Below are 25220 nucleotides of genomic sequence, written 5' to 3'. Positions count from 1 at the left end.
TACTTTTTACAACTTTCTCTCCACCTCTCCTTGTTGCACTGTGGTTCCAGAAACACCGGTCATCCTCTGGTATGCTGCTAAATCTTCACTGTTGGTGCATGAACTTTGGCAATGATGTCAAACTATTTGAATGTGTGATGTTACAACCAAACTCTACTCCTTCCCTCACCAGTTATCCATAAGCACATTGGAGCCCAATCAGAAAACATGGCAAATCATCCTCCTATCTAAACTAGTGGGGGGGGGGGGGGAAGAGAGAGAAACATGCTGTAGCCAGTTCAAGAGAGCAGTGGAATACAAATGTATCCTTTTCTAGAAAGACAGCATCATTTCAGAACCAGTGGTATAGCAAAGGATTTAGTGAGTTTGCATCTAGTCACTTTGGATAGAGAAATTGGTTAGTTTAAAAGAAGGAATTCCTAACTAATGTTCAAAGTTATGTGGACTACCCTCCTGCCCATTCCATCTGTAATTGCAAACCTGTTGACCAGGCAATTAAATCTTTCTACTCGTAGAAAAACAAAAAAATGTCTTTAATTTAAACATCTCGCTTGCCAAGCAAAGATCCGGCCACGAAGAAAATATAGCCAGCTGGCTTACCATAAACGTTATTCAGACTGTATAGTTTAAGTGACTAGATCAAAGACAATCTTTTCTTATTTTGTTCTATTTATAAGATGTGCTCCCACATCAACACGCTAATATAGAATATTTTTTTAAAAACAACGTGCTTTTTTTATTTGTTGGTTGGTTTGGCCTCAACCATCAAGAAAGCAGCTCATTCAACATTTTTAAACAAGTTTCAGCGTAATTAAAACAAAGAATAACATACATTACCACATGGCTTTAATTCCACAAGAACCTAAGCAAGCCTTTGCAACATGTTAAAATCTGCATTGCAATATTATATTTCTTATGCAAAAGGAAAAAGTTGGAGGAGAACAAATTACCAAGAAAATAAGCAAAGTTGCACTAACCACGAACACTATCAGGCAAGATGTTCAGCCGTTGAGGGCAGCTGGAGAATGTTATTGGATACTATCTATACATCAACTTCTGTCGCAGTCAACTGTTCAAATAATTTCCATTTTGTTGCTTCACCTTTAAGAGTACCGAGCTTAATTTTAAGTACTGCAAACTCTACCCCAAAGGAGAGGGGGAAAATAATTACAACGTAAATGAACATTCTAGGGTTCATTCTCTTTCCCCAACTCTATTTGATAATTTAAACGTCCCAAGACTTTTATTTTTACTGTCATGTGATTAAATGCATGCATTTATTTTAAAAGCTGTCAGTGAAATTCAGTCCTCAAGGCGCTGCAGCTGCATCATTTGGGACAACCAAAATAGCTGCTTAGGAGAGAATTTCTGGTTGCAATTGCCTTAGGACAATTAAACCAGAAAAATTCTGTACGTATAAATCTAGTATGACACTGATGTAATTCAAGCTATTGCAAATGAAATAATAATACCAGTTATCTTTCATTGCCGTTTTGTCATCTCGACTAAAATTGCCTTTGGCAACTACCATTGGGCTTACATAGCTCGACTGATAATAAAATTGCACAGCACTTTTTCCATTTAAAACTATTTTTATCTCTAGGTGTTCCTCAACTCCTACTGCAAAGGTAGTCCAGTTTCTCATATTCTCCTTCTGCGAAGCAGGGCAGACCAATGCTGAAATGCCGTTCCATGATCACCCAACAGAAGGACGTATTTGCAATGGAGGGACAAACCTTCTATTTCCTCTTTATCACAGGCGGCATGGTGGCACAGTGGTTGGCACTGATGCCTCACGGCGCCGATGAACCGGGTTCGATCCCGGCTCTGGGTCACTGTCTGCGTGTGTCTGACCCCCACAGCCCAAAAGATGTGCAGGATAGGTGTATTGGCCACATTAAATTGCCCCTAAATTGGAAAAAATTAATTATTTTTCTTCAATTTCCCCTTTGTCACAAGGGAACAATGCGCTACTGCAGAACTTGGTTCACTAGGAGAAAAAAAATAGTTTAGCTGCCTAACTATGAATGATCACACAAATCTTTATTCTGATCAGGAAATCAGGTGATTTACTATATACAATACTGTATTTCTAATGACAAAAATCCTTTGTCAGAAACTAACCTGAACGGGAGGTAATGGATTTTAAATATAAATTTAAAAATATCTTTTGTAGGAAGTTAGATAAGGAAGAAGTTAGGTACTTGCTGCTTCGAAAGATTGAAGTCTGCAGGCATGTGGAGGCCACAGAGTGGGAGTTCAGACAGAGTAAAACATTCTGGTATTATTCAGGATGTAAGTGAGGTACTTTATTTTTCAAACAGAATTGAGGGGGCTAAATTCTGCTGTATTATAAATACATATGTACCTTATGTTTAACTGATATCCCATAAAAAGGACAGAAGTAGCAATCAAAATGAAAACTTTACAACAATGTGGATGCAAGCAAAACCTACAACCCCTCTGGTATTGCATTAGGATTTAACATGATTTTCCCCACCACTAACTTCAGAAAGGAAGAGAGATTTTAGGGACTACAAAATTAAAATGTGAATGTGAGGCAGAAGTTATCCTTATAATTCAAATTTAGAGGGCAGAAGTATAATGGCTTTGTGCTTCTTTTACACATTCGGAAACTAACCTGTGAAATGAAACCATTCTTCTGGATTTTCCTGTAGATAAGCGCTGGGCAAACAAAACAGATAAGACTCCCCATGGTGGCTCCCGTAAATCCAAGAATCGTTTCCACTGAAAGAAGAGGAACAATAAGTGTTAGAATATAAAAAATGGATCATCCTCTCTGATTTAATGTAAATGCAACAACAAATACAGCCTGCCCTTTTGAATTCATAGATTTTATGACTGAAATTAATATTTAATATTCTGAACTACAAGCACATTGTTGTCCACAATTGTGGTTGTTCTACCTTTTGACTGATATATTCAAATTGCCCTGCCAATAAGCTAGACAAGTTCGACAAACAAATTTTAAAAATCAGTAACGTTAGTTTAAATGGGAAGTATATCAACTTTATCTGCATAGTTCCCTTACCATATGAGTATCAGCTTGCCCATGAATGAGGCCACTGATCAATTACTTAAACTAGTTGCTAACCATACTAAACTGGTAAGAAGTTAATTTGAATCTGAGCGTTCAATAGCACAAAATGGCTTTCCTGAAATTGTCATGCATCTTCCACTAACCGTTCCTTCCATCAATAGAACTCATACAATAATCTTCCACTGACTTTCACATGCACAACAGAAAAATGTCATCAATATCATTAACTGCAAAACAATAACCCCGTCACAAATGAATCGAGATGCAGTGGGACCATCTGAGGTAGACACATCAAATAATTCTCAAGCTATTCCGCATTGTATCTTGCAATGAAAAAGATCAAAGACTTTTACTCCCACAAAAAGTTTATTCAGCTGTAATATTGATTTACTGCCACTTTAAACAATTTCTGTAAGCTACGTATAATTAGTTTAGAAAGACTAGTCATCTGAACTTAGGGTTTTAGTATTGCCATTTTTCTCCACTGTATTTTTTTCTTCAGCTGACATAATTGTCTCAAGGTAAATGGTGTCATGAAACATTTAGTGTTCATATCAGTATTAAAACACACTGTGGCATGGCACAGCCTCTTTCTATACTGACACATCTGTCTCTTATAAGCCAACCTTAAGGGAGCACTGCTCACTACACAACGGTGACACATCTAATTCTCAAATCATCTATCTTCACATCATTCTTGAGCACGAGTGGCAACTTGTGCTAAATTGTGCCAACCAGTTGTGAGTCGTGGATCTGTGCTGGCTGGACAGCTGCTTTTCTGCTTCTAAGTCGATTTAACGTATGACTCTTCCAACCAGCAGAGAGATAAAGCAGTTTCATCAGACGGTGACAATTGGTATTGCACTTTTAGGGTTGCTGACAGGGAAGGGCGAAGAGAAGAAGGTATTGAATATTTACAAATTGGAGCCATTGGTCAGTAAACACATTGGTAAAGCCCACATTCAGAGGGTGAAGCATGGGGTCTAGCAAAGTCATCATTAGAACAGTCAAGTCCTGATGTGACAAAGGCACAGATGAAGGTTTCAAAAATAGTTGGGGAAAGATGGGACAAAGGCAGGCTCGGTTGTGGAAGTTGAAATTGGCGATTGTTGTGATGGAGGGTTATAGAATCATAGAATTTACAGTGCAGAAAGAGGCCATTCGGCCTATCAAGTCTGCACTGGCCCTTGGAAAGAGCACTCTACTTAAACCAATGCCTCCACCCTAACCCCGTAACCCCACCTAACCGTTGGACACTAAGGGGCAATTTAGCGTGGCCAATCCACCCAACCTACACATCCCTGGATCGTAAGAGGAAACCGGAGCACCCGGAGGAAATCCATGCAGAAACGGGGAGAAAGTGCAAACTCCACACAGACAGCAACCAGAGGCCTGAGGTTATGGGGTTGGAACTACAGCTTGCAGTTGAAACAGACAGAGTTTGTAAACAGTCTATTTCAATCCCAGACATGGAAAACGTACAGAGTTTGTGACAGGAGACAAAGGTGATGGCTTCCATCTTCCAAATGTTTAACTGAAGGGAATTGTAATTTATCCAAAAATGGTTGGTAGACACACAAACTGATAGTAGAAACACTGAAGAGTCGATAGACATCATGGAGAGTTAGAGCACGTGCCATTTTAAAGGTGCAGAAGTTGACCACGCATCTGTGGCTGATATCAGCAAAGAGCAGCATGCAAAAGTGGGCTACAGATTCATCTTTACAGCTAGCTCAATGGTCGAATTCAAACCCAGTACAGATTTTAAATCACTGCAGCAGCCAGCTGCTGCCACCACCATGAATAATTTTGTTACTGCTTCTTCAATATTTGCCCATGTGAACATAAAAATGAAACTCAATAGTGTCACTCAACGGTTAGAGTTAGGAAACAGAAAGTGATTAAACATTACTCTCACATAGGTAATAAAACCTGTCCTAGCTCTGTGCATTGCTGCAACAATTTGCTGGAGGTTAGCAGTTTTGCCATTTCATGTAAAATATATTGGCAGATTACATGAGACATTGCAAATAAGGCAGGGAATACTCAATTTCAGCCATGTTCCATGTAATTCAATGCATCATTCTGCTGAGTGGCACTGTAGGCATTCTGCCCTTCCCCTCAAGACCCACAAATGTCAACTGAAGTAGGCGCAAAACACGGCCAATTCCTCGTAGACGCATTTCAAGGTCATTGGGTAACTATTTCTCCGTACCCTAGATAAATGCTGATCCATCACTGCTTCCAGCTTACCCATAGATAAGCTATGGATCCTTTGCTCTTCCCAAATGGTTAGAAAAAAATGACTTTTTAAAAATAGTATTTTTTGAGATTATTCTGCATTTGAAACAAACTCAAAATATCTTTATATTGTATGTAAACCCTTCCAAAGTGGTTGAGCTGGCCAAAGATGTATAGATTTGTCATATTACTGTTCTACAGCAGAGACAATGAACAACATTTATGTCTCATAACACACTGAAAGCACAATATCCATTCCGACCATTTCCAATATATACTATAAATGGTGAATTTTGCAATAATGCAAATTTACTGTAACATTTAGCTTACATTGTTAAACACACAAACTAAAGAACTTGATAAATTTAAATTCTATGAGGAAATCACCTATAGGTTTAGGTACAACCTAATGAAGTCTTGAATTTATTGAGGTCACCAGTCAATGTTTATAGGTCATTGTGTGAAACAAGAGCATCTCATGCATTGCAATGAATCCATGTGAGGAAATAACTGTCGCAGCAAATCCCTACAAGGAATAAGAATGGTCTGGAAAATTACAAAGAAATGAGAGCTGTAACAACACAAGCTGATGGTAGAATCTATATTATTGTGCCAAGCCTCTGGGAGAAACAAATGTATAGTTGCAAGACTATGAAAAACTAGTGTCATGATGGATTTCCACATGAAAACAAGGCTATCACACTCAGTCACAGACATTACAGGGCAGGAAAGAAGAGCATCACATCAACTAAATGTGATAAGAACATTATGGTAAAGCAGGCAGATTACAGGGGTGTTCAGGAGAAAGAATACCGCGACTATTGTGGTAGAATCTGAGACACAAAAAGAAGTAAACCAAGGCATCGGCATAATGAGAAACTGATACACACTGAAGTGAATTCTGTGAAATATGATCATCACATTGAAATCATTACTAAGAGTTCCAGAGTTTTTGCAGTGAGCCACTGCAAAAAATGAATACACACAGTGATTCGCTGGAAAGAGTGAGAGCATTATGACCATCCTGGGGAAGCTCTTTTAAGCATTCTTAACAGACACCAGAAATTAGTGTCACAATCACTGCAAATAGCAATTTTCATGACAGAGACACAAAACGGCCAGTTTCTAGACATCTGATTTTGCTTAAAAGGAAAGGTCTTCTGTCCAGAAAAGAAATTAAATTATTGTCTCTCAAAATACCATAGTTACCCAGATAAGCTCCAAATATTAGGTCTACTTACTTCAGAAAAAGCATAGGCTCTGTTAGGGGTGTTAAGAGGTTAAAAGCAATGTTGCTAAAGGTGCCGGAAATAATAAATGCGTTCACATAAATAATCATTTCAATGAGATAGGTCAAGAAGTGCCAGTTTTATGCATTTAAGTTGCAGAAGGGTAAAACTAGGTTAGCTGTGAGGAGCTCCTTCTCCCCTGAGAACAATGAACCTATGGAACCAGGCATCAGCTGGTGTGGATTCAATCCATGGTTCCCATATAGGGCTGGACCAACTCTTGGTTGGTGCAGGGATCATGGTATACAGTAACTAGCTGGAATAATAAGCAATGTAAAATAAAGTCAATGTGCTCTGCTGCACTAGCTTTGATTCCACAAGGTGGACAAAAAGGAACTGTACTGACTTTTTTTTCCTCGCTAAATTTTCTTTGGGTTTTGCATCTGATTAGGTTCTCCCAGGAGGTCACATGATTACTGGTGGGAGTGAGCATTGCAAATCATGACAGTTAGGGCATTACGTCTGCTTGGGGTAGACTGGATGGACAAGCTAGTCTGTTTCTTTCTCATGTTCACAGACACGTACCCAGTCACTTCCACAATGTGGAATTGATTACCAGGCAACAATTCAGTAGCTCCTAAATTTCAAGAACTTAACGAGACCAATGAACAGTATAACCCCTTGGCTGTATGCAGAAAAACACAAGCTAGTGTTACAAACTTTAACAACTGCTGACCTTTCAACATATATTCATTTTTCCATTCAGCTCTATAATAAATTTCTGCTGCTACTGGTCACATTTTAACAAGCATGCCATGAAATTGTTGTGCAAACAGAAAAGGAACAATCTTGCTTTGGCTTGGCATCCTTTTATTTCCCTAGACCTCTGAAAATTCCTTGGGATCTTTTGACATTGGGCGATTTTCCACACTGCACCCCATCCCCGGCAATGTATTTCTCAGCGGCGGTGTGGGCTTTCCAATTAAATCCACCCCATGCCACCAGGGGTGGATTCAATGACCTTGGTGGCATGAATCTCCTCTGCACTCTCTCCAATGCCTTCATATATTTCAAGTAGGATGGCCAGAACAGGACGCGGTACTCCAGATTCAGCCTAACTACAGTTTTATACAAGTTCAACATGGCCTCGTTGCTCTTGTACTCAATGCCCCATTAAAGCCCAAGATACTATATGCTTTATTAACTGCTCTCTCAACATGCCTTGCCACCTACAATGACTTATGTACATATATGCTGTGGCCCCTATGTTCCTGCATCTCCGTTTGAGCTTCTGCCTTTATTTTATACTGTCTCTCCATATTTTTCACAAATGAATTACCTCAGTTCTCTAGATTTAGCTTCACCAGCCAATGATCTGTCCAATTCACCAATATGTCTACGTCCTTTTAAATTCAAGACTATCCTCATCATAACTGACAACATTTCCATTCTTTGCATCATTTGCAACTTTTGAAATCATGCCCTGCAAACCATAGCCCGAGAGTTAGAATTTTGCTCACAAGTCTTGTTGTGTGGCAATATATCAAATGCCTTTGGAACATACATATAGATCACACCATGATCCTTCTCCATTAACTCTTCAAAAACTCCGCAAGTTAGTTACAATTGTCGCTTAATGAATCCATGCTGGCTTTCCTTACTTATCCTGCACTTGTCCAAGGTATTATTGATTTAGTCCCAAATTGAAGGGGTTTCCCAACCAATAAAGTCAAACAGACTGGTTTGTTGCTGGCTTTATCATTGTTACACCCTTGTTCAAAAAAGGGATGCAATTGCAATGTTCCCAAGAAAATATTTTTACAATATAATTTTCCTACTACTCTGCAATAGCTGCTTTAATGTGCAATTAACATTGTTCCCATCAGCCTCGGCTCAGCGGTAGCACTCTCATTTCTTCATCAGAAACTTCTGGGTTCAAGTCCCTTTCCAAAGATGGTTTTGTACTTTAGGCTGACACTTCAGTGCACTATTTGGGTGCCACACCAGTCAAATGAGACATTTAACCAAGGCTGACTCTGTTTGGCTAGTAGACATGAGGATCCCACAGGACAATTCAAAAAGGAATCAGGAGAACTCCCCAAAATCCATTCACCTTCACAGCAACAGCACAAATAGATTAGATAGCTTTGCCTTTGGACAATCATAATTTTGTACACTATAAAAGCAAGGCATGATTGAGGTTTGATGTGTGGACATGTGCTACGTGCAGATCATTAATTATATAATTTAAACTTTTATTATTAAATGGTCTCCAAATTAAATGACAGTCATCACAGTAATCAATGCAACCACTTGCTGTTGGACTGAGCATTATGCAGTAAAAGTGTGCATATTTCCATTATAAGCACTCCACTTACATGGGAAGATTGATTTGATGATTCTTTGATGATTCTTTATACTAGTTTACAATGGATGTTAAAGTTAATATCCAATGCTATAGTGCTCTTGAATCTTAGGTGTTACAAATGAGTTTAAGAGATGGTTGTGTCTTGGGACTGTAGGTAAAAAGAAAGTTTGTTACAGTGAAAGTCTTAAAATGTGAAATCTGGTCATGTCACTCTTTCATGCTAATTTCCTTTTTAAGTTGCCAATCTCCAGAGATCGTAACACATGGACAAATATGCCAAGATTATAGCAATCTTTCATTGCTGTGATGTGGGTGCTCATAGCATAGCTCACAGCTTTTAGAATGATAAAACTGATTGGGGTTAGCATCTCAAAATGCCTCAGTGGCTGACTGAAAAATACACCACAATATCTGGAGCATAATTCAGTCTATAGATGCAGATTGTGAAGTTATTTTTCTCAAAAATGAGCAAGCCCCTTCTATCTTGCTTGGACGGCAGGTTGATCGATTTTCAAATGAGGAGATAAATGGCATCAGGGATAAAGAAAAAGGGTGCATTTTAGCATAACATGTAACCTTCCAACTATTTCCACTAATCATTTGGAGAACTGTCTTCAACATACAGGTTTGTAGAAGAATCAGGAAGCACCTGTATTAACAAACTCAGAAATCACCTTTTGGAAGCTTCATATAAGAACCGCATTCATGACACAAACCCAGGACCCAACCCAAACTTCTCCAGAACCCCAAAAAAACCTCGACCCAACCCTATCAACTGCTTTTTATGCGTCCAGAGACACAATTATCTCCGGCTCCACTGCCGGGATAAGAACTATGTTGAGTCACCGCTCCATGTTCGACGACAGTTTTCTGCCCTTCACAAAGCCCGTCTGATCCTCCCCAATTACCTCTGGGAGACAGGGCTCCAAACTCGACACCAAGACCTTAGTCAAAAGCTTTGCATCCACATTGAACAACAAAATCGGGCAGTCCGACGCACCGTCTTCTTCAAGAGGAAGATGAACGCCTGCCCCATGTATCCAGGTTAGAGCTCCGCACCAGTGAATCATTAAACATCCCCACCACCCACAGGACCAACTGATCCTCGAACTGCTTATAAAATTCTACCGGGAACCTCTCTGGCCCCAGCACCTTCCTCGTCTGCATCTTTCCAAAAGCAGTGCGAACCTCCTCCAACCCCAGTGGTGCCCCCAACTCCTGCGCAATTCCTCCTGACCTGGGGACAGTTCAACACGTGGCTGCAGGAATGGTGTAGGAGGGAGGGCTTCAGGTATTTGGATAATTGGAGCGCATGCTGGGGAAGGTGGGATCTGTACAAGCAGGACGGGTTGCATCTGAACCAGAGGGGCACCAATATCCTGGGCGGGAGGTTTTCTAGTACTCCTGACCTACACCTAGAATCTTGTCTACCAGCTCCGGATGCTCCTTCTTGGTGTCTCAGTCTATGAATGCTTTGTACAAGGAAAATATCCCCCCAATGACCGCCTTTAATGCCTCCCACAAAGTAGGAGGCCATCTCATTCAAGTCAACATTCTCCTTTATGGCCCTAGAAATCTTTTCGCAAAACTCAATATCAGATAACAGTCCTAGATTCAGTTTCCATCCCATGTACTGCACCTGACCCACATCTAACTTCAAATCCAACTGCGGGGCGGTCAGAAATAGCCACCACTGAATATTCCACGTTTTTAACCCCCGGGAGCAGGGTCCTACGCATGACAAAACGTCAATCCTCGAGTACTGGGGTGGGGGTGGGGGGGGGGCGAGGGAGAGAGGGGGCGAGGGAGAGAGGGGGCGAGGAAGAGAGGGCGGGAAACTGAAACTCCTTACCCCCGCCCCGGGTGCATTACCCTTGTCACCTTCATGAACACAGCCAACACCTCGCCATCCCTGGAGGGGCCAGCAATCTTGGCCTGGGGCGATCCAACTTCTGATCCAACACGCAATTAATATAAAACCCCTAAAATCAATTGATGTGTCTCAATCTGGAATTGCAGCCAACAACCGTCCCATAAACTTAACATCGTCTCAATTCGGGACACACACGTTCACCAACACCATGGCCATCCCCTCCAGTATACCGACAACCATCACGTAACAATCCTCCGATCGGCCGAAACTGTCTCCATCTGAAAATAAACCCTTCTGCTGATCAGAATCGCCACTCCCCGGGCCCTACTATCAAGGCACGAGTAGAAAACCGACTCACCCAGGCCTTCCGCACCCTGGTCTGGTCCTGCAACCAGTGAGTTTCTTGCAGGAACACCACATTGGCCCCCAAACCCTTGAAATGGGAAAAAAAACTCTTGCCATCTTCATAGCCCCACCTCCACGCACGTGCACACCCATGCACGGTCCAGGTGACTAACCCTTTCTCAATACTCCCTCCATCCCTCAAGTGAGCCATCCCCACACCATGATGCAATATGCCTAATAGATGCCTGGGTTCCAGGCCCATCTAAAATGAAGTCCAGCACCGCCCCTAGGGTGAGACAAAGAAAATCCCCTGCTCACTAAGTTCCCTCCCATCCCCCTCCAGGCTCACAGGCTGCCTGGTGCCAAAACTTTGCCATCCCCCACCAAACAACCAACTGGAACCATTGTGCCCCTCCTAACCTGGTCCGAGTCATAGCCTCTCCCCACACCACTCCCATTCGTTACCCCCTCCCTACTGCTAGAAAAGCACCCCCCATCCAAGGTTCCCTGCCAATACCCCCTCAAAAACAACCACCACCCTCCTGGCCCACTCCCCCACCAACTTGCCCAAACCCCAAAACGAACAAACTTCTCTTCCCTTCAAGAAACATTGCAACCCCCCTTCTCACCACCCCAATACCCACTGAACACAAACATAACAAAAAGAGACATGCGTACACTGCACCACCCACCTTTAAAACAGTCCTCCTCCATCCAGCCCCAGCTTCATCACTATGATGAAGGTTTCTGCCATCCCAGTGTGTTGAAAAAGTAATTATTTAAGTCCATTGTAATCAGCAATCATGCTGGGCACACCATTCCAAATCGCACACCCTTACTGTAAAACACTGCCTTCACCTTGTTGAAATCCACACGTCTCTTCACCTGTTCAGTCCCAATGTTCTGATAATCTGCACTATGTTGCCATCCCAGTCAATGTGTCGTATCTTTTTCACCCATTCCGAGACCCTCTCCTTCCTTTGAGAACTGTGAAAGCGGATAATCATTGACTGAGGTATCACTTTCAGCCTTGGCTTCTGCCAGAGTTCCTTATGAGTTTTATTCAACTTTGGAGGGGAGAACACTTCATCCCCCTCCCATCAGCTAAGAGAAAATCTCCAAAAAAATACTCGTCGGCTTCAAGCTCTCCACATGCCCTGGCTTTCGAACTGCCTATCCATGTGCTTGCTGAACTTTTCCAGCTCCTGCGCCATCACCACAGCCAGCTTGTTTAATGTAATGGGCGAGGCAGCCATCGTCCCACCAAGTTCTTTCGACTGGCTACCTTCCTGAGCCTTCCTTTACATTGGGCTTTTTCATCGATGCAGTCAATATGCCACCGTCAAGCATGACTCCACCAGATCAACTAACAGGGTTTGGACAACAAAATCCCCTGAAAAAGCGGGTAAAATGGTTCAAAAACAAAGACCCTGCCGGGAGCCAGTTTTTGTTGCGTCTTGCTCTTACATGATGACATCGGACATCCGACATACTAGATACTTGATATTTATAAATCAGGTAGAAGTGGTGAAAGTACTTGAAAGTGAAAGTACTCCCAAAGTTATTGTTCTCTTAACCTTTTTATTAAAGTCTGAAAATATAATAAGTTTATTCTGTGGGGGCATGCCCTCAAGCAGAACTGCCGGATGCAGCAAGACACAAATACGCTGGACTGCGGTGTGGTCACAAGGAGAGTATTCAGTGTGGAGGAAGCTGACTGCTTGCTCAATGCAGTGAACATTACATACAATTCTCATGCTTTACAATGGTAATCTTGAAAAAAATCAAAATGCTGAAATGCTCAGCTAGTCTGGCAGCATCTATGCAGAGAGAAATTTAAACTTTTCAGGTCAAGTACCTTTCATTGGAACAAATGTAATGAATGACCATCAATGTGAAACATTAATGCTCTTCCTCTTCACAGATACTGCCAGACCTGCAATATCCAGAATGAAGTAATTGTTGATGAAACTGCTGAAAACCGCTTTGCCAGCTACTCTTAAATTTTTCTTCATTATCAAGAGTCAGGAAAGAGACAGCCAGCAAAGTGTGTTCTGCAACTGCCATCAGTGATCATAGTTTTTGTTTCTCTTCGCTCACGCGCAATATTTTTGCACACGTAAATGACATCAAAATCAATAAATGTTGAGCCAAGCTATAGTGAAGCAGTCTTACCATTAGGGATCAGAATTCCACCCAACATGGTGCCAAACACTATACCAGCTGTAATGAGTTTAAACCGCAGAGGTGGCATATACCCTCCTGCAGCAAAAGTACCATCTTTCTGCTGAAATCAAAGGGGAGGGGGTGAAAAAAAAGTTGGTGAATTATTCAATACCTTTCAAAAGAAATCATACTATACTTCTGTTAATCCTACTGCATTATTCTTGCTGATCGAGTCTGCGCTTGGGCATCAGCTTAATATCTGCAAAGGATTTCACCTCCCTAACTAGATCGAATCCCCAGATTCATGCGGCATACTGTTGGAAATTTTGGTGTTTTGAAATAAAATAGTGATTTTTAAAAATTTGTTCATGAGATGTGGGCGTCGCTGGCTGGGCCAGCATTTATTGGCCATCCCCGAGGACATTTAAGAGTCAATCACATTGCTGTCGGTCTGGAGTCACATGTAGGCCAGACCAGGCAAGGATGGCAGATTACCTTCCCTAAAGAACATTAGTGAACCAGATGGGATTTTATGACAAACGACAAAGGTTTCATGGTCACCTTTAATTCCAGATTTTAACTGAATTCAAATTTCACCATCTGCCATGGTGGGATTTGAACCAGGGTCCCTAGGGTACGTCTCTGGATAACTAGTCCAGCGACAATACCACTGCATCCCCATTAAATAATTGCCCATGGATTACACTTCTCTTTCAACAATATAGGAATATAATTTTTTTTTTTTTCGGTCAAATTCTGCCTTCACACCAAGTGGAATAATGTGACAATCCATTTTGCTGACCTGGAATCATCATTCATGGAAGGGGACATATTAAGTTTACTTTTCTTTAGGTTCATAAGCAAATAGTGTAGCCAAAGCTGTGAAATAAATTTGAGCAAAGTATGATGCGAACAATAGGCCTGAAGTAGTTTTAAAACATATTAATCAGAATCATAGTTAAATCAACCGGTTCCATTCCCTTTCCACTCTGTATCTTTGTCACACAAGATAACTAATTCTGCAAAAGTGCTGCATTTATACTGTGTACTTACTTGCAACTGCTCAAAGAGAAAGGTGTTCAGAGCTTGTCTACAAGGAAGAATCATCATGGGGAACCCCACAGCAACAGACATCATAAATCCTACACGCATCATCTCAGTTACCAAGTTGGAGGGAAAATTCATCATTACATTCCCAGCAATGTTATCAGTGTAACCGATATAACCAAAAGAACCAACCTGTTGGATAACAATAATGATGATTTGATCACTTCACACTTCAGTTTTAACCTTAATATAACATCCATCATTATGCTCATCTGCAAGTTTGCAATGTGAACAATGCAACCAGTGCAAAATTTTGTAGCCTTAGAGCACAGGCCGGGGCTGATTGAATTTCTGATTTCTGAAAATTTTGGTTTTCGGATAAGAGAATCACAACGGTGCAGAGGGAAACTATTCTGCCCATTGTGTCTGCGCTGGATCTTCTGCGTACGAACTTACACCAGGTTAGGCTAGCTACAGTCTAAACTAAATAAAATTGTTATAAAAGTAAGTTATATCACTGAATAAGTTTATTTTGGACATGTTCACTATAAAAATAAGGTAACAGGGCAGGCAAACAACTAGACCTTCACGCTAAAGGTCAATAAGGTTAAAAAAAAATGCGCTTTTTTGGAGTTACGGAGAAAGGATACTCAACCTGTACTAATTCACACTTGCTTTTTGAAAGTGCACTTTTTGTAAAGCATATCAAAAACAACAGTTCATGCTCAGCACTGTACATACTGTAAACATAAACTACTGAAATTAAATATGTAATTTGCTCCCAAAATTAGAAGAACAATGCTGCTCAAGGTTGCGATAAAACAGGTATATGAAACTATAACCTCAATCCCTGAAGAACTTCAACATTGTTTTGTTTAAATTTATGTTTAAATTACTTCAGTGACTTTGATATTGTCATACATTCATTAGATCCTTCTAGATTTACTGTTTCAATGCAGATATAAAATGAAAGTATAATATGTAAAAAATTGAATTGTTTTCAAAACAGTTGGTTGCGAAATAATTAGAAGCATATGTATATGTTTGTTAGTTGAGACTGTATTTAGTATTGGCCTGAGCTGTATGCACATATTTATCTGCCACAATTATATATCAATTTCTAATTTAGCGGATTCCCACAATGCAATAAAGGATTTTTTTCCCTAGCAAAATGAATTATAAAAGTACTAGAATTTATTTCCTCCGATACCTAAAGTTAATCAATAAGAATTATGCATCAGGCCCGTCATATCGACAGAGGCAAGTCAATTTTTTTCAAATGCCTCTTAATCAGTTCCCCGACTGAAAGTACTGAATGGAAAGAAGTTTTCCTTCATTTTTTTTCTCTTTTGTTTTTTTTTTCTTTTTTATAAATTTAGAATATCCAATTCTTTTTTCTTCCAATTAAGGGGCAATTTAACATAGCCAATTCACCTAACCTGCACATCTTTGAATTGCGGGGATGAAACCCACGCAGACACTGGGAGAATGTGCAAACTCCACACGGACAGTGACCCAGGGCCAGGATCCGAACCCGGGTAAGAAGTTTTCCTTCCTTTCCTATACTAAACTTTACATAAATTATCTTCTTCACTTACTTTAGTTTGTCAGAAACATTTAAACAAATTTATCCAACTTAAAGAGTTAAACTTTATTTATTCAAAAATGTTTCCCCTAATTTTAACACTCTAACATTGCCACTGCTGATAAGATTTTATATTCTGAAACATTGTATTATTCTACTCATGGTCTACAATTCATTCCAAATACAAGTTGTTTGTATTAATTTTCACAAGCCAATGCAGAGTTGTCTAGTTACATGCAATATAAATTACTGGAGACTTACAGTTATGTAAAACAAATTAACCACATTCAGGGCTGATGAGAAGATAGTGCTCATCCGTTTAACAGAAGGTTCATCCAAACTGTCGTAAGTGGGCAGCACTTGGCTATGAGGAAATTGTGAAAATAAACCTGTAAGTCCAAGCAAAATATTCTTCCCCAAATATAAAGAAATTTGAAATATCCCCAATGTACAAAACAAGATTCATTCACAAATAGTCCACTAATACTTTTCTTTATTAAATTTTGGCATATCATACTGGGTAACATTTGTACAAGTCAAGAACCCAGAAATTGTTAAATTAAGAATATCACAGGTGAATTTCATCATAGAACAATAAATCACCTGAAAAATAATTCTAAATTAAAAATGACTTGGGCATCTAAAATATTGTGAACCCCACAATTATTTAGGCAGCAAGCTTACATGTTATACTGAGGTTTAACACTATACTAGTACAACAAGGCTATGGGCAGAATTTTATGCTGCCTCTATAGCGGGTGCTGAGACCAGGGGGTGGGGGGCCTGAAAAGTAACAAAATATAAATGAATGGGATTCACCCCGGGAACCTCCCCCCACTCCCTCCAAGAAAAAAAAACACAGGTGCAGTTTCACGCTTGGCCAGGCAGGGCCTCAGGTTGGAAACCCACCCATTCGCCAATCAGATTGGCCAACATCTCTCACAGGCAGGGCTTCCGAGGGCAGGCGGAAGTCCAACCACCCACTGTCATTCAATTAAATGGTAGCAGGAGTTAGAGGGTCGAGAGTGGCTGCTGATCACTTGCAGTCCTTAAAATAAAATTCTACCTCGTTCATGGTGCTTCATTGCAATCACTATACACCAACAAAAAAAAAGGTATCACACCTTGATGACGGTGCAGAAAAAAGTCAACATTGCCCAAAATAAAGGGACTGAGCCATGAGAAAATACAAGAGAAAAAGAAGTTCAACAGCTTGGGACCAAAGTCAACTTATAAAATGGACTATCATAAACACACATGATTTGAAAGTCAGGCAGATTAGAACTGTAGGGATTCCAGGACTGGTAATGACAACAGAATTGTCAGCATTCATCTTCATTGTTCCACTGAAACTGACGGCATCTTTAGGAGTCCACATATGTGCAGAACAAGGAAATCTAGAACAAAGAAATCCAGAAGTTGCGGTCCATGATTCTGTGCTTCGCCAGAGGATGTGCTGCTGAGGTTCCTCAAAAAACATTACCAGTCATTGCACTAATTATGGGATTATTCTGTTCACAAAATAGCCGTGTGTGTTTGTCTACACAACTGTGAGAGCAGTTCAAAATAAATCAACGTACACAAGGTCATTTTGAGATGCGAGACATCCAGAATGACAAATTATTTTAATGATCAAGTCAACCTGCATTATAACAGAGTTGAATCTGAATGCCTAATGAGTTTAGATGCTATCCAGTTAAGGCATTGGGTCAAATGCGCATGAGTTTAAGCAGTTATGGAAAGGTGGTCAGTGAGGCAGGTTAGTAAAAATACATAAATTAATTTAAAAGGTGTAATCAGTTTTGGACTTGATTTCAATATGTTACAAAGTTAACTGCACAAATCAGCATCTAATTTTTTTCACAAATTTAATAAAGTTCATCTTAAACAGATAAGCAGTGACATGCTGAAAACACGTATAACTAACTCAGTTACATCATCTCATTCTCATTGGATAGTTCATTATTTTGAACACCTAAGGGAGCACACGTTACAAATTTCTATCCAAATATTTTCAGCAATTGTTTCACTTCGGTCTTTCATCAAATTGGATAAAATGTAATTTTATACTTAAGCAATTTGCATACGTGGCACAGAACCTGCTAAAATGCAGTCTTGTATATTTAAAGTTCACGATAGTGAAGAGTTTTTCTTAGTGTGACCAATACTGCAGGTTTCACGTCTACCATTTTCTTTCGCTGAAGTAGATTATAAAATAAATAAGCTGGAGGGCTTTAGGTTACTTGATGTAGTTGTGGGTTAACCTGGGCACAACTGGTCCAATGCAATTACAAACTGATGGGTAGCATAACTGGGTAATAGCAAAATATTTCATTTAAAACAATCAGTTAAAACAATCACTGTGTAAAAGTGGCATCACACTGGTGTTATCATACAAACTAAATTCAGACTTTCTACAATAGGTACATCGATGACTGAACCCGAATTTCATATAATCATGAGATTGTTTCTTTGTACAAAATATCAATTCTAAACCTATAAGTTGAGGGTGCCATTTGTCTGGCGGACAGCTGCAAACGTAAAGCACTATGGCTTCACAGTGCCACGGTCCCAGGTTCGATTCCCGCTTGGGTCACTGTCTTTGCGGAGTCTGCACTTTCTCCCTGTGTCTGCGTAGGTTTCCTCCAGGTGCTCCGGTTTCCTCCCACAGTCCAAAGATGTGCAGGTTACGTGGATTGGCCATGCTAAATTGCCCTTAGATTAGATGGGGTTGCTAGGTTACGGGGATAGGGTGGGAGGTGTGGGTTAAGTAGGGTGCTCTTTCCAAGAGCCGGTGCAGACTCGATGGGCCAAATGGCCTCCTTCTGCACTGTAAATTCTATGATTCTATGAAACAGCAAGACCACAAAAATTAGCCACACTCCCAAAATAAGACTAGATTCAAATCACAGGATATTGTAACCATTACACCAAAATTACATTACGAAAGAAACGGGCACAACAGCCATATCCTTTTTTTCAAATTTATTTTCTTCAAATTAAGGGGCAATGTAGCATGGCCAATCCACCTGCCCTGCACATCTTTGGGTTGTGGGAGTGAGACCCACGCAGACATGGGGAGAATTTGCAAATTCTAACAATGGCTATTTCCAATAAATAGTTGATATAAATTGCTTAGAAATGCCATTTTAACAACCTGCATCAGCATGCCTTGTGAGATTGGTTAAATTGCAATTTTAAGAGTGCAAGGGAAACTAGGTCACTGAATTTACTCCTTCCTCCTCTACCCAGAGGTTTGACTCTGCATTTATGTCTCCTCTGAACTGGTCAATTTCCACAGTCAAATTAGGTTTTAAAGACTGAAGTACTGATCCTAAAAGTAAAGCAGAGGTGAAATTTCACTGCCTATATTTTATCCTATCCCAAGTCCCATTCATTCATTAAACATTCTTGGTGATCTACATTGGATCCTGATCGTTCAATACCTACAATTTAAAATTCCTGCCTTCTGTTTCGACTCCTATGTCACCTCATCACTCACCATCTCTATAACCTCTTCCAGCCCTGAAGCCCCACCATCCGACAGAATTCTATTCCTGCAACTATGACCTGTTGTGCATCCCTTCACCCCACTATGATGAATGATGATCATTCTGCCCAAATTTTTGTTCTCCCCTCTTAGTGCCTGCGAAGCATCTAGGGACATTTTCTGCAATAGCACTGTGTTGCTCCTCCTATATAATCTTGTAGGTTTAATTAATTCCAGCAAGTAAGCTTTAAGGATGAAAAAGTCTGATTGCAAAAACAACACAAAGCAATTTAGAAATAAAGAGAAACCAATACTTACGACTGGCAGGCAAAAGACATGCCATAGATAGGAATACACTGAAAGATGCCTTCCCAGCGAACGTAACTTACTCGGCTAAACCACTGACCATTAAAGAGGCCATGTTTGAAGGAAGATACCACAATCTGTAGTGAGGGAAAGCATCAAGATTAACACAATAAATATATAAATCATTCCAAGCATTCTCTGAGGATCACAAGATTAAACCAAATTAAAAGATCATTACAGATAAGGAAGAGAATTTGGCCCTTCTTCATTCATCTATCTAGACTAGCCCTGAAGATTACTCAGTGTGTAATGCTTGTGCAGGGTTCCACGATTTTTATGTGCGCCAATGGATCTGGAAACCCATTGCGCACTAAAAAAAGCAATATATCGCGAATGCTGGAAATCTGAAGTAAAAACAGAAAATCCTGGAAACACTTAGCAAACCTGTTAGCATCTGTGGAGAAAGGGTTAATGCTTTAGGTCTTCAGAACTAAGATAGAAATATAATAGGCTTTGAGCAAATGAAAGGGGCGGTGAGAGGAAGAACAAAATGGCAGAATAATGAACAGTAGTGCCCAAAAGCAAAAATATAAAATCAAGGTCAATGCCAGCACATGCAACAAAAAAAATAGGGGAGGTAGAGTTTATGGTCTGAAATTGTTAAACTCAGGCTGTTATGTTCCTAATCGAAAGTTGAGGTGCTGTGCCTCGAGCTTCATTCAAACAGTGCAACAGGCCAAGGACCGAGACAAGCATGAAAGCAAGGGGAATTAAAATGGCAAGCCGACGGCTGAGCGTGTAAGGGGATGGATCAAAGAGCCAGAAGCCAAGTGGGTGCGCGCGGAGGAGACCTCCTGCAGGGGGACCTACCTCACTCCGGGCCCTCGCCACGGTGGCACTCCCATCCCCACCCAAACAACACTCCAGCAGCCCGGTGGTAATAGCCACCCTCCAATCCTGGAACCAACTACGGCAGCAATTTGGCCTGACCAAAATGTCAGGTAAAGCTCCCATCTGCAACAACCATAGGTTTGCGCAAGCACTGACTGACGCCACCTTCAAAAAGTGGGGACAGGACAGAGGGACACTGACAGTCAGGGACCTATACACGGACGGCAGGATCGCAACACTGGGCGAACTGACAGAGAAATTCCAGCTAGCCAGGGGGAACGAGCTAAGGTACCTGCAATTAAAAAACTTCCTACGAAAGGAGACAAGGACATACCCACAACCACCACGACAGACACTACTGGAAGAGTTACTAGACGCAAGCATACTAGACAAAGGAAACTGTAGCGACATGTACGACCGACTGGTAGAAGAGGCCGACACTGTACTGGACGCAACAAGAAGGAAGTGGGAGGAGGACCTGGGGCTTGAAATAGGGTGGGGACTCTGGAGCGAAGCACTGCATTGGGTCAATTCCACCTCCACGTCCGCAAGGCTCAGCCTGACGCAACTAAAAGTGGTACATAGAGCCCATTTAACAAGAACCCGTATGAGTAGGTTCTTCCCAGAGGTGGAGGACAGATGTGAACGGTGCCAAAGAGGCCCGGCCAACCACGCCCACATGTTCTGGTCTTGCCCCAGACTTGTGGAGTACTGGACAGCCTTTTTCAAGGCTATGTCCAAAGTGGTGGGGGGCGAGGGTGGAGCCATGCCCGAAAGTGGCGGTCTTGAGGGTTTCAGACCAGCCAGATCTATTCCTGGGGAGGAGGGACAGCTAAATCTAAGAGGAAGGAAAGGCGAACCACAGGGCTTTGGGGGGGGAGGGGGAAGGGGGGGGGGGGGGGGGGGGGAAGAGAGACAGGGAACAATAGAGGAGAGCCAGGGAAGGGGAGGGGGGAGGCAGGGAAACGTTAACAAACTTGACATCCACAGGAACAGAGAAAATGGGGAAGACGGGAGGGCCGCAGAAGCGGAAGTGCGCACGAGACGACAACGTCAGCGAAATCCGTCCAGAAGAAGCAAGGGACAACCACGAACGGATGCCTACATATGTGTGTAAATAACTTTGCCACGGGTACAGAGCTGCCGCTGTTGAGCGGGGGCACAATACCGTCCGCTGACTTCGCGGGACAAATTAATACTTCAGCAGGGCAGAGTGCCCCGATGGGAGGGGGTAGGAGGATTGAGGCGTGTGGGGTAACGTCTAGTGGATTGCTGATGTATATTCTTTTTATGCACTAGGTTAATGTTCACTAAGTTGCTGCGTTAAGATTATTTCTATTTAATATGGAAAATTTTGCAAAACCTTAATAAAAAAAACAGCAGCAGCAACCGGGGGGGGGTTCTTTTTCTTTTTGTAAGGGGCGCATGCTCTATCCTGTTTTGAATTTTGTGTTAAATGTGCTAAACTGTTTATCGTTTAGAGGGTTAAGCTGTTCTGTTCTGTTGGCATGTTGCCCTTCTTTCTTTGTATTAGTTTCCTTTTTGGAAGGTTTTGTAAACTTATTGAAAACTCTGAATAAATACATTTTTTTTAAAATGGCAAGCCACCAGAAACTCACGATCATGCTTTTGACCAGAGGTGTTCTGCAAAGCAGTCACCCAGTCTGCATTTGGTCTCCCCAATGAAGAGGAGACTGTGAGCAACAAATATAGTATACCAAGTTGAAAGTATACATAAATCACTACTTCACCTAGAAGGAATGTTTTTAACCTTGGACAATGAAGAAAGGAAAGGTAAAAGAGCAGTTGTTACATCTCCTGTGTTTGCATGGGAAGATACCGGGCGAAGGGGATGAGGACCAGGGCTTCACGGAAAGAACAGTCCCTTCAAAATGCTGGCAGGGGAGGTGAAAATGTGGTGGCATTACATCACAATGGATGTGGTGGAAATGGGCAGGGATGATTAGTTGGATATATCCTCAAGCTTTCCCAGAGAGATTCCTAATCTTGGAGTTGTCAGGGGGACCACAAGAAAGAAAAAAAGCGTGAAGAAATGAAATGAAATGAAAATCGCTTATTGTCACAAGGCGGCTTCAAATGAAGTTACTGTGAAAAGCCCCCTAGGTCACCACATTATAGATTTATGGGACGAATTTGAGGGCAATGCAAAGAGAATTTATTTTTTTAAATGATAGTGCAAATGGTCATTAACCTTAAGGCACTCTTATGACCAAAAGATGTTTTTTAGATTTCTATTCACAATCCCTTTGCATTTGGTCAAGTAAATAATGCTTCTTTTAAAAGATGGAACACAAAAGTTTTACATTAACATTTATATTAATTTATGAAAATTCTATATTTACCCTCAAACTATGGTTCCAACTGTTGCAGTTAACAAAGAGTTGATTTTTTAAAAATTGTATTTAATGCACGCAAGTTAATAATTCTGAAGATGTTCAAATCTCTTTAATATTTTTGAATAAACCTGCTGTAGTCTAAATATTAACATAGCAATCTTTTTACATGGTCAGTTATTTAGAAGGAAATCATTTTATAGTTTGCACCATACAGATGTGCTCATAAATCTTGCAAATCACTGAGGCTAATAATGATTCTTCTTGGTGTGTAGTATTAAGCTAGATGAAAAAACATGGTTTGCTCCAGCAGAATTCTGTCATTACTTAGGTGTGACCTTGCAGATGAAACTCAGTGATCCATGCAAGTCAGCAGCGAAGAAAACTGGTATCAGCAACAAGTGGCACTGGATCAGAGATTTGCAATGGCGGTCAAAACTGTAAAATGTGCCAATCATTTTGAAAGTTTACATTTGCATGCAAGTGACCATCTTCTTCAGAAGATCACTCATGCTTTTTCAATTTTTCTATCTCTTGTCCTCCATTGTCTAAAATCATGCTACACATTTGTATCATTATCTCATACAAATAGTTCCCCATTTCTGTATTTCAGGGTGTTCGACCTTCCAAACGCATCAAAAAGTTACAAAAAATCATGCTTACAATTTACATTTTGCCCAGATGATGGCTAGCCATCCCATCTATCATTGGAAGTCTTGATGTGCTCATTCACTTCTTTTGGAGTTGCCATAATGGTGTCCCTTAACTTCTGAACCTCCCTTTTGTTCCTCATTTGTAACCTATTTGTATTACATAGCCTCGGACACTACTTTAACCCAAATGAAACTTCATGCTTCTGAGGGTATTGCTATCTTGCAAGGAGCAATGGAAACAAATAACAGGTTTCATCAAGAAAGTTGTTATTTTGCTCAGAATTAGGAAGGTCAAAAGCCGCATAGCAACAGTTAAAGTACATAAATGGACATTTGCTTCTACTTTTAAAAGTAAAACATTTCCAGCATTTTCCCAAAACTGTAAACAAACTACAATAATCAGTGTACTTCAGATAATCTTCCAAAAACTGACCAAGTCTGGTATGGAAACGACAGCAGGTCATGATCTTATCTGCTAAATATCATAAAAAATGACCACCCACAGAGAATAATGATTTGGGGGCTGAAAGAGAAGCATCAGCTCATATACAGGATTATTATTCTCACATGACTAAACAGTTAATGAACACTGCAATGTAATACTATTACTATGTTTATAATAAAGCGTCACAAAGGTTCCACTGCGGCAATAGCTGTAACACATTCCTCAATTCTGTCTCTATTCCAGAAAAAATCTACACATTTCAATAAAACAACTATTTGGCTATATCAATATTTCAATACTATATCAATATTTACTAAACTTAAAGCCACGTTTTCATAGAATTTACAGTGCAGGAGGCCATTCGGCCCATCGAGTCTGCACCGGCTCTTGGAAAGAGCACCCTACCCAAGCCCACACCTCCACCCTATCCCCATAACCCAACAACCCCACCCACCACTAAGGGCAATTTTGGACACGAAGGGCAATTTAGCATGGCCAATCCACCTAACCTGCACATCTTTGGACTGTGGGAGGAAACCGGAGCACCTAGAGGAAACCCACGCACACACGGGATATTATTTACTTGCTTGGTGCAAATCACTGAGGCTAATAATGATTCTTCTTGGTGTGTAGTATTAAGCTAGATAGAAATACATGGTTTGCCCCAACAGAAGTAAATTCAAAAAGGAAAACTAAAAATCTGAAATAAAACCCCAATACATGAAGTAGCCCTTTCTCTTCCTTAGATGTGTATTGCCAGCACTTTCTATATTTTGTTGCACTTAAACCTTGCTATAAATCTCTTACTTTGTTGGGGTTTTTTTTGGGGGGGGGGGAAAGAGAGATTAAATGGCTAGAAGAACTCTTAAAAATAATTTTCCCTACTTACAGAAATATTTAAGTAATTATTTCCATAGTAATCAGTTTTCCAAAGCATAATAGCGGTGTTTAAAAAAAACATTAAGTATTAAAGCTTTTGGGGGCACTGTGGCGCAGTGGAATTGGAAAAAAAATTGGGTACTCTAAATTTCAGTAATAAAGGTTTAATTTTACACAAAATTACATTTGTTCGTCCAGAATCAATTTTTTTTGATTTGTAGTTTTTCTGCAAATACAACAGTAATACTAAAATCAAGACACCTTTATATTTTGCTACGCTAATAGGC

The 25220-nt window shown here is 40.7% G+C and overlaps 1 protein-coding gene across 2 annotated transcripts in view; it reads right to left on the bottom strand.

The window, feature by feature from the left end:
* The window catches only part of slc38a10 (solute carrier family 38 member 10), a 143116-nt gene that overhangs the window by 87241 nt on the left and 30655 nt on the right, over positions 1–25220 (bottom strand). The window contains exons 6-10 of one of the 2 annotated variants that reach the window (XM_038778263.1): positions 19724–19848; positions 16177–16279; positions 14337–14522; positions 13293–13404; positions 2642–2748 (exon numbers count right to left, since the gene is read on the bottom strand). In XM_038778263.1, the coding sequence (XP_038634191.1) occupies positions 2642–2748; positions 13293–13404; positions 14337–14522; positions 16177–16279; positions 19724–19848 (633 nt within the window). The remainder of the gene's footprint in view (positions 1–2641; positions 2749–13292; positions 13405–14336; positions 14523–16176; positions 16280–19723; positions 19849–25220) is intronic. The other variant, XM_038778264.1, reaches the window with a different exon arrangement.

The sequence above is a fragment of the Scyliorhinus canicula genome, chromosome 18 (genome assembly GCF_902713615.1).
Source record: "Scyliorhinus canicula chromosome 18, sScyCan1.1, whole genome shotgun sequence".
Classification (NCBI taxonomy): domain Eukaryota; kingdom Metazoa; phylum Chordata; class Chondrichthyes; order Carcharhiniformes; family Scyliorhinidae; genus Scyliorhinus; species Scyliorhinus canicula.
Note: the sequence above shows the minus strand (reverse complement) of the source record. Positions and strands in the feature narration are given on the sequence as shown.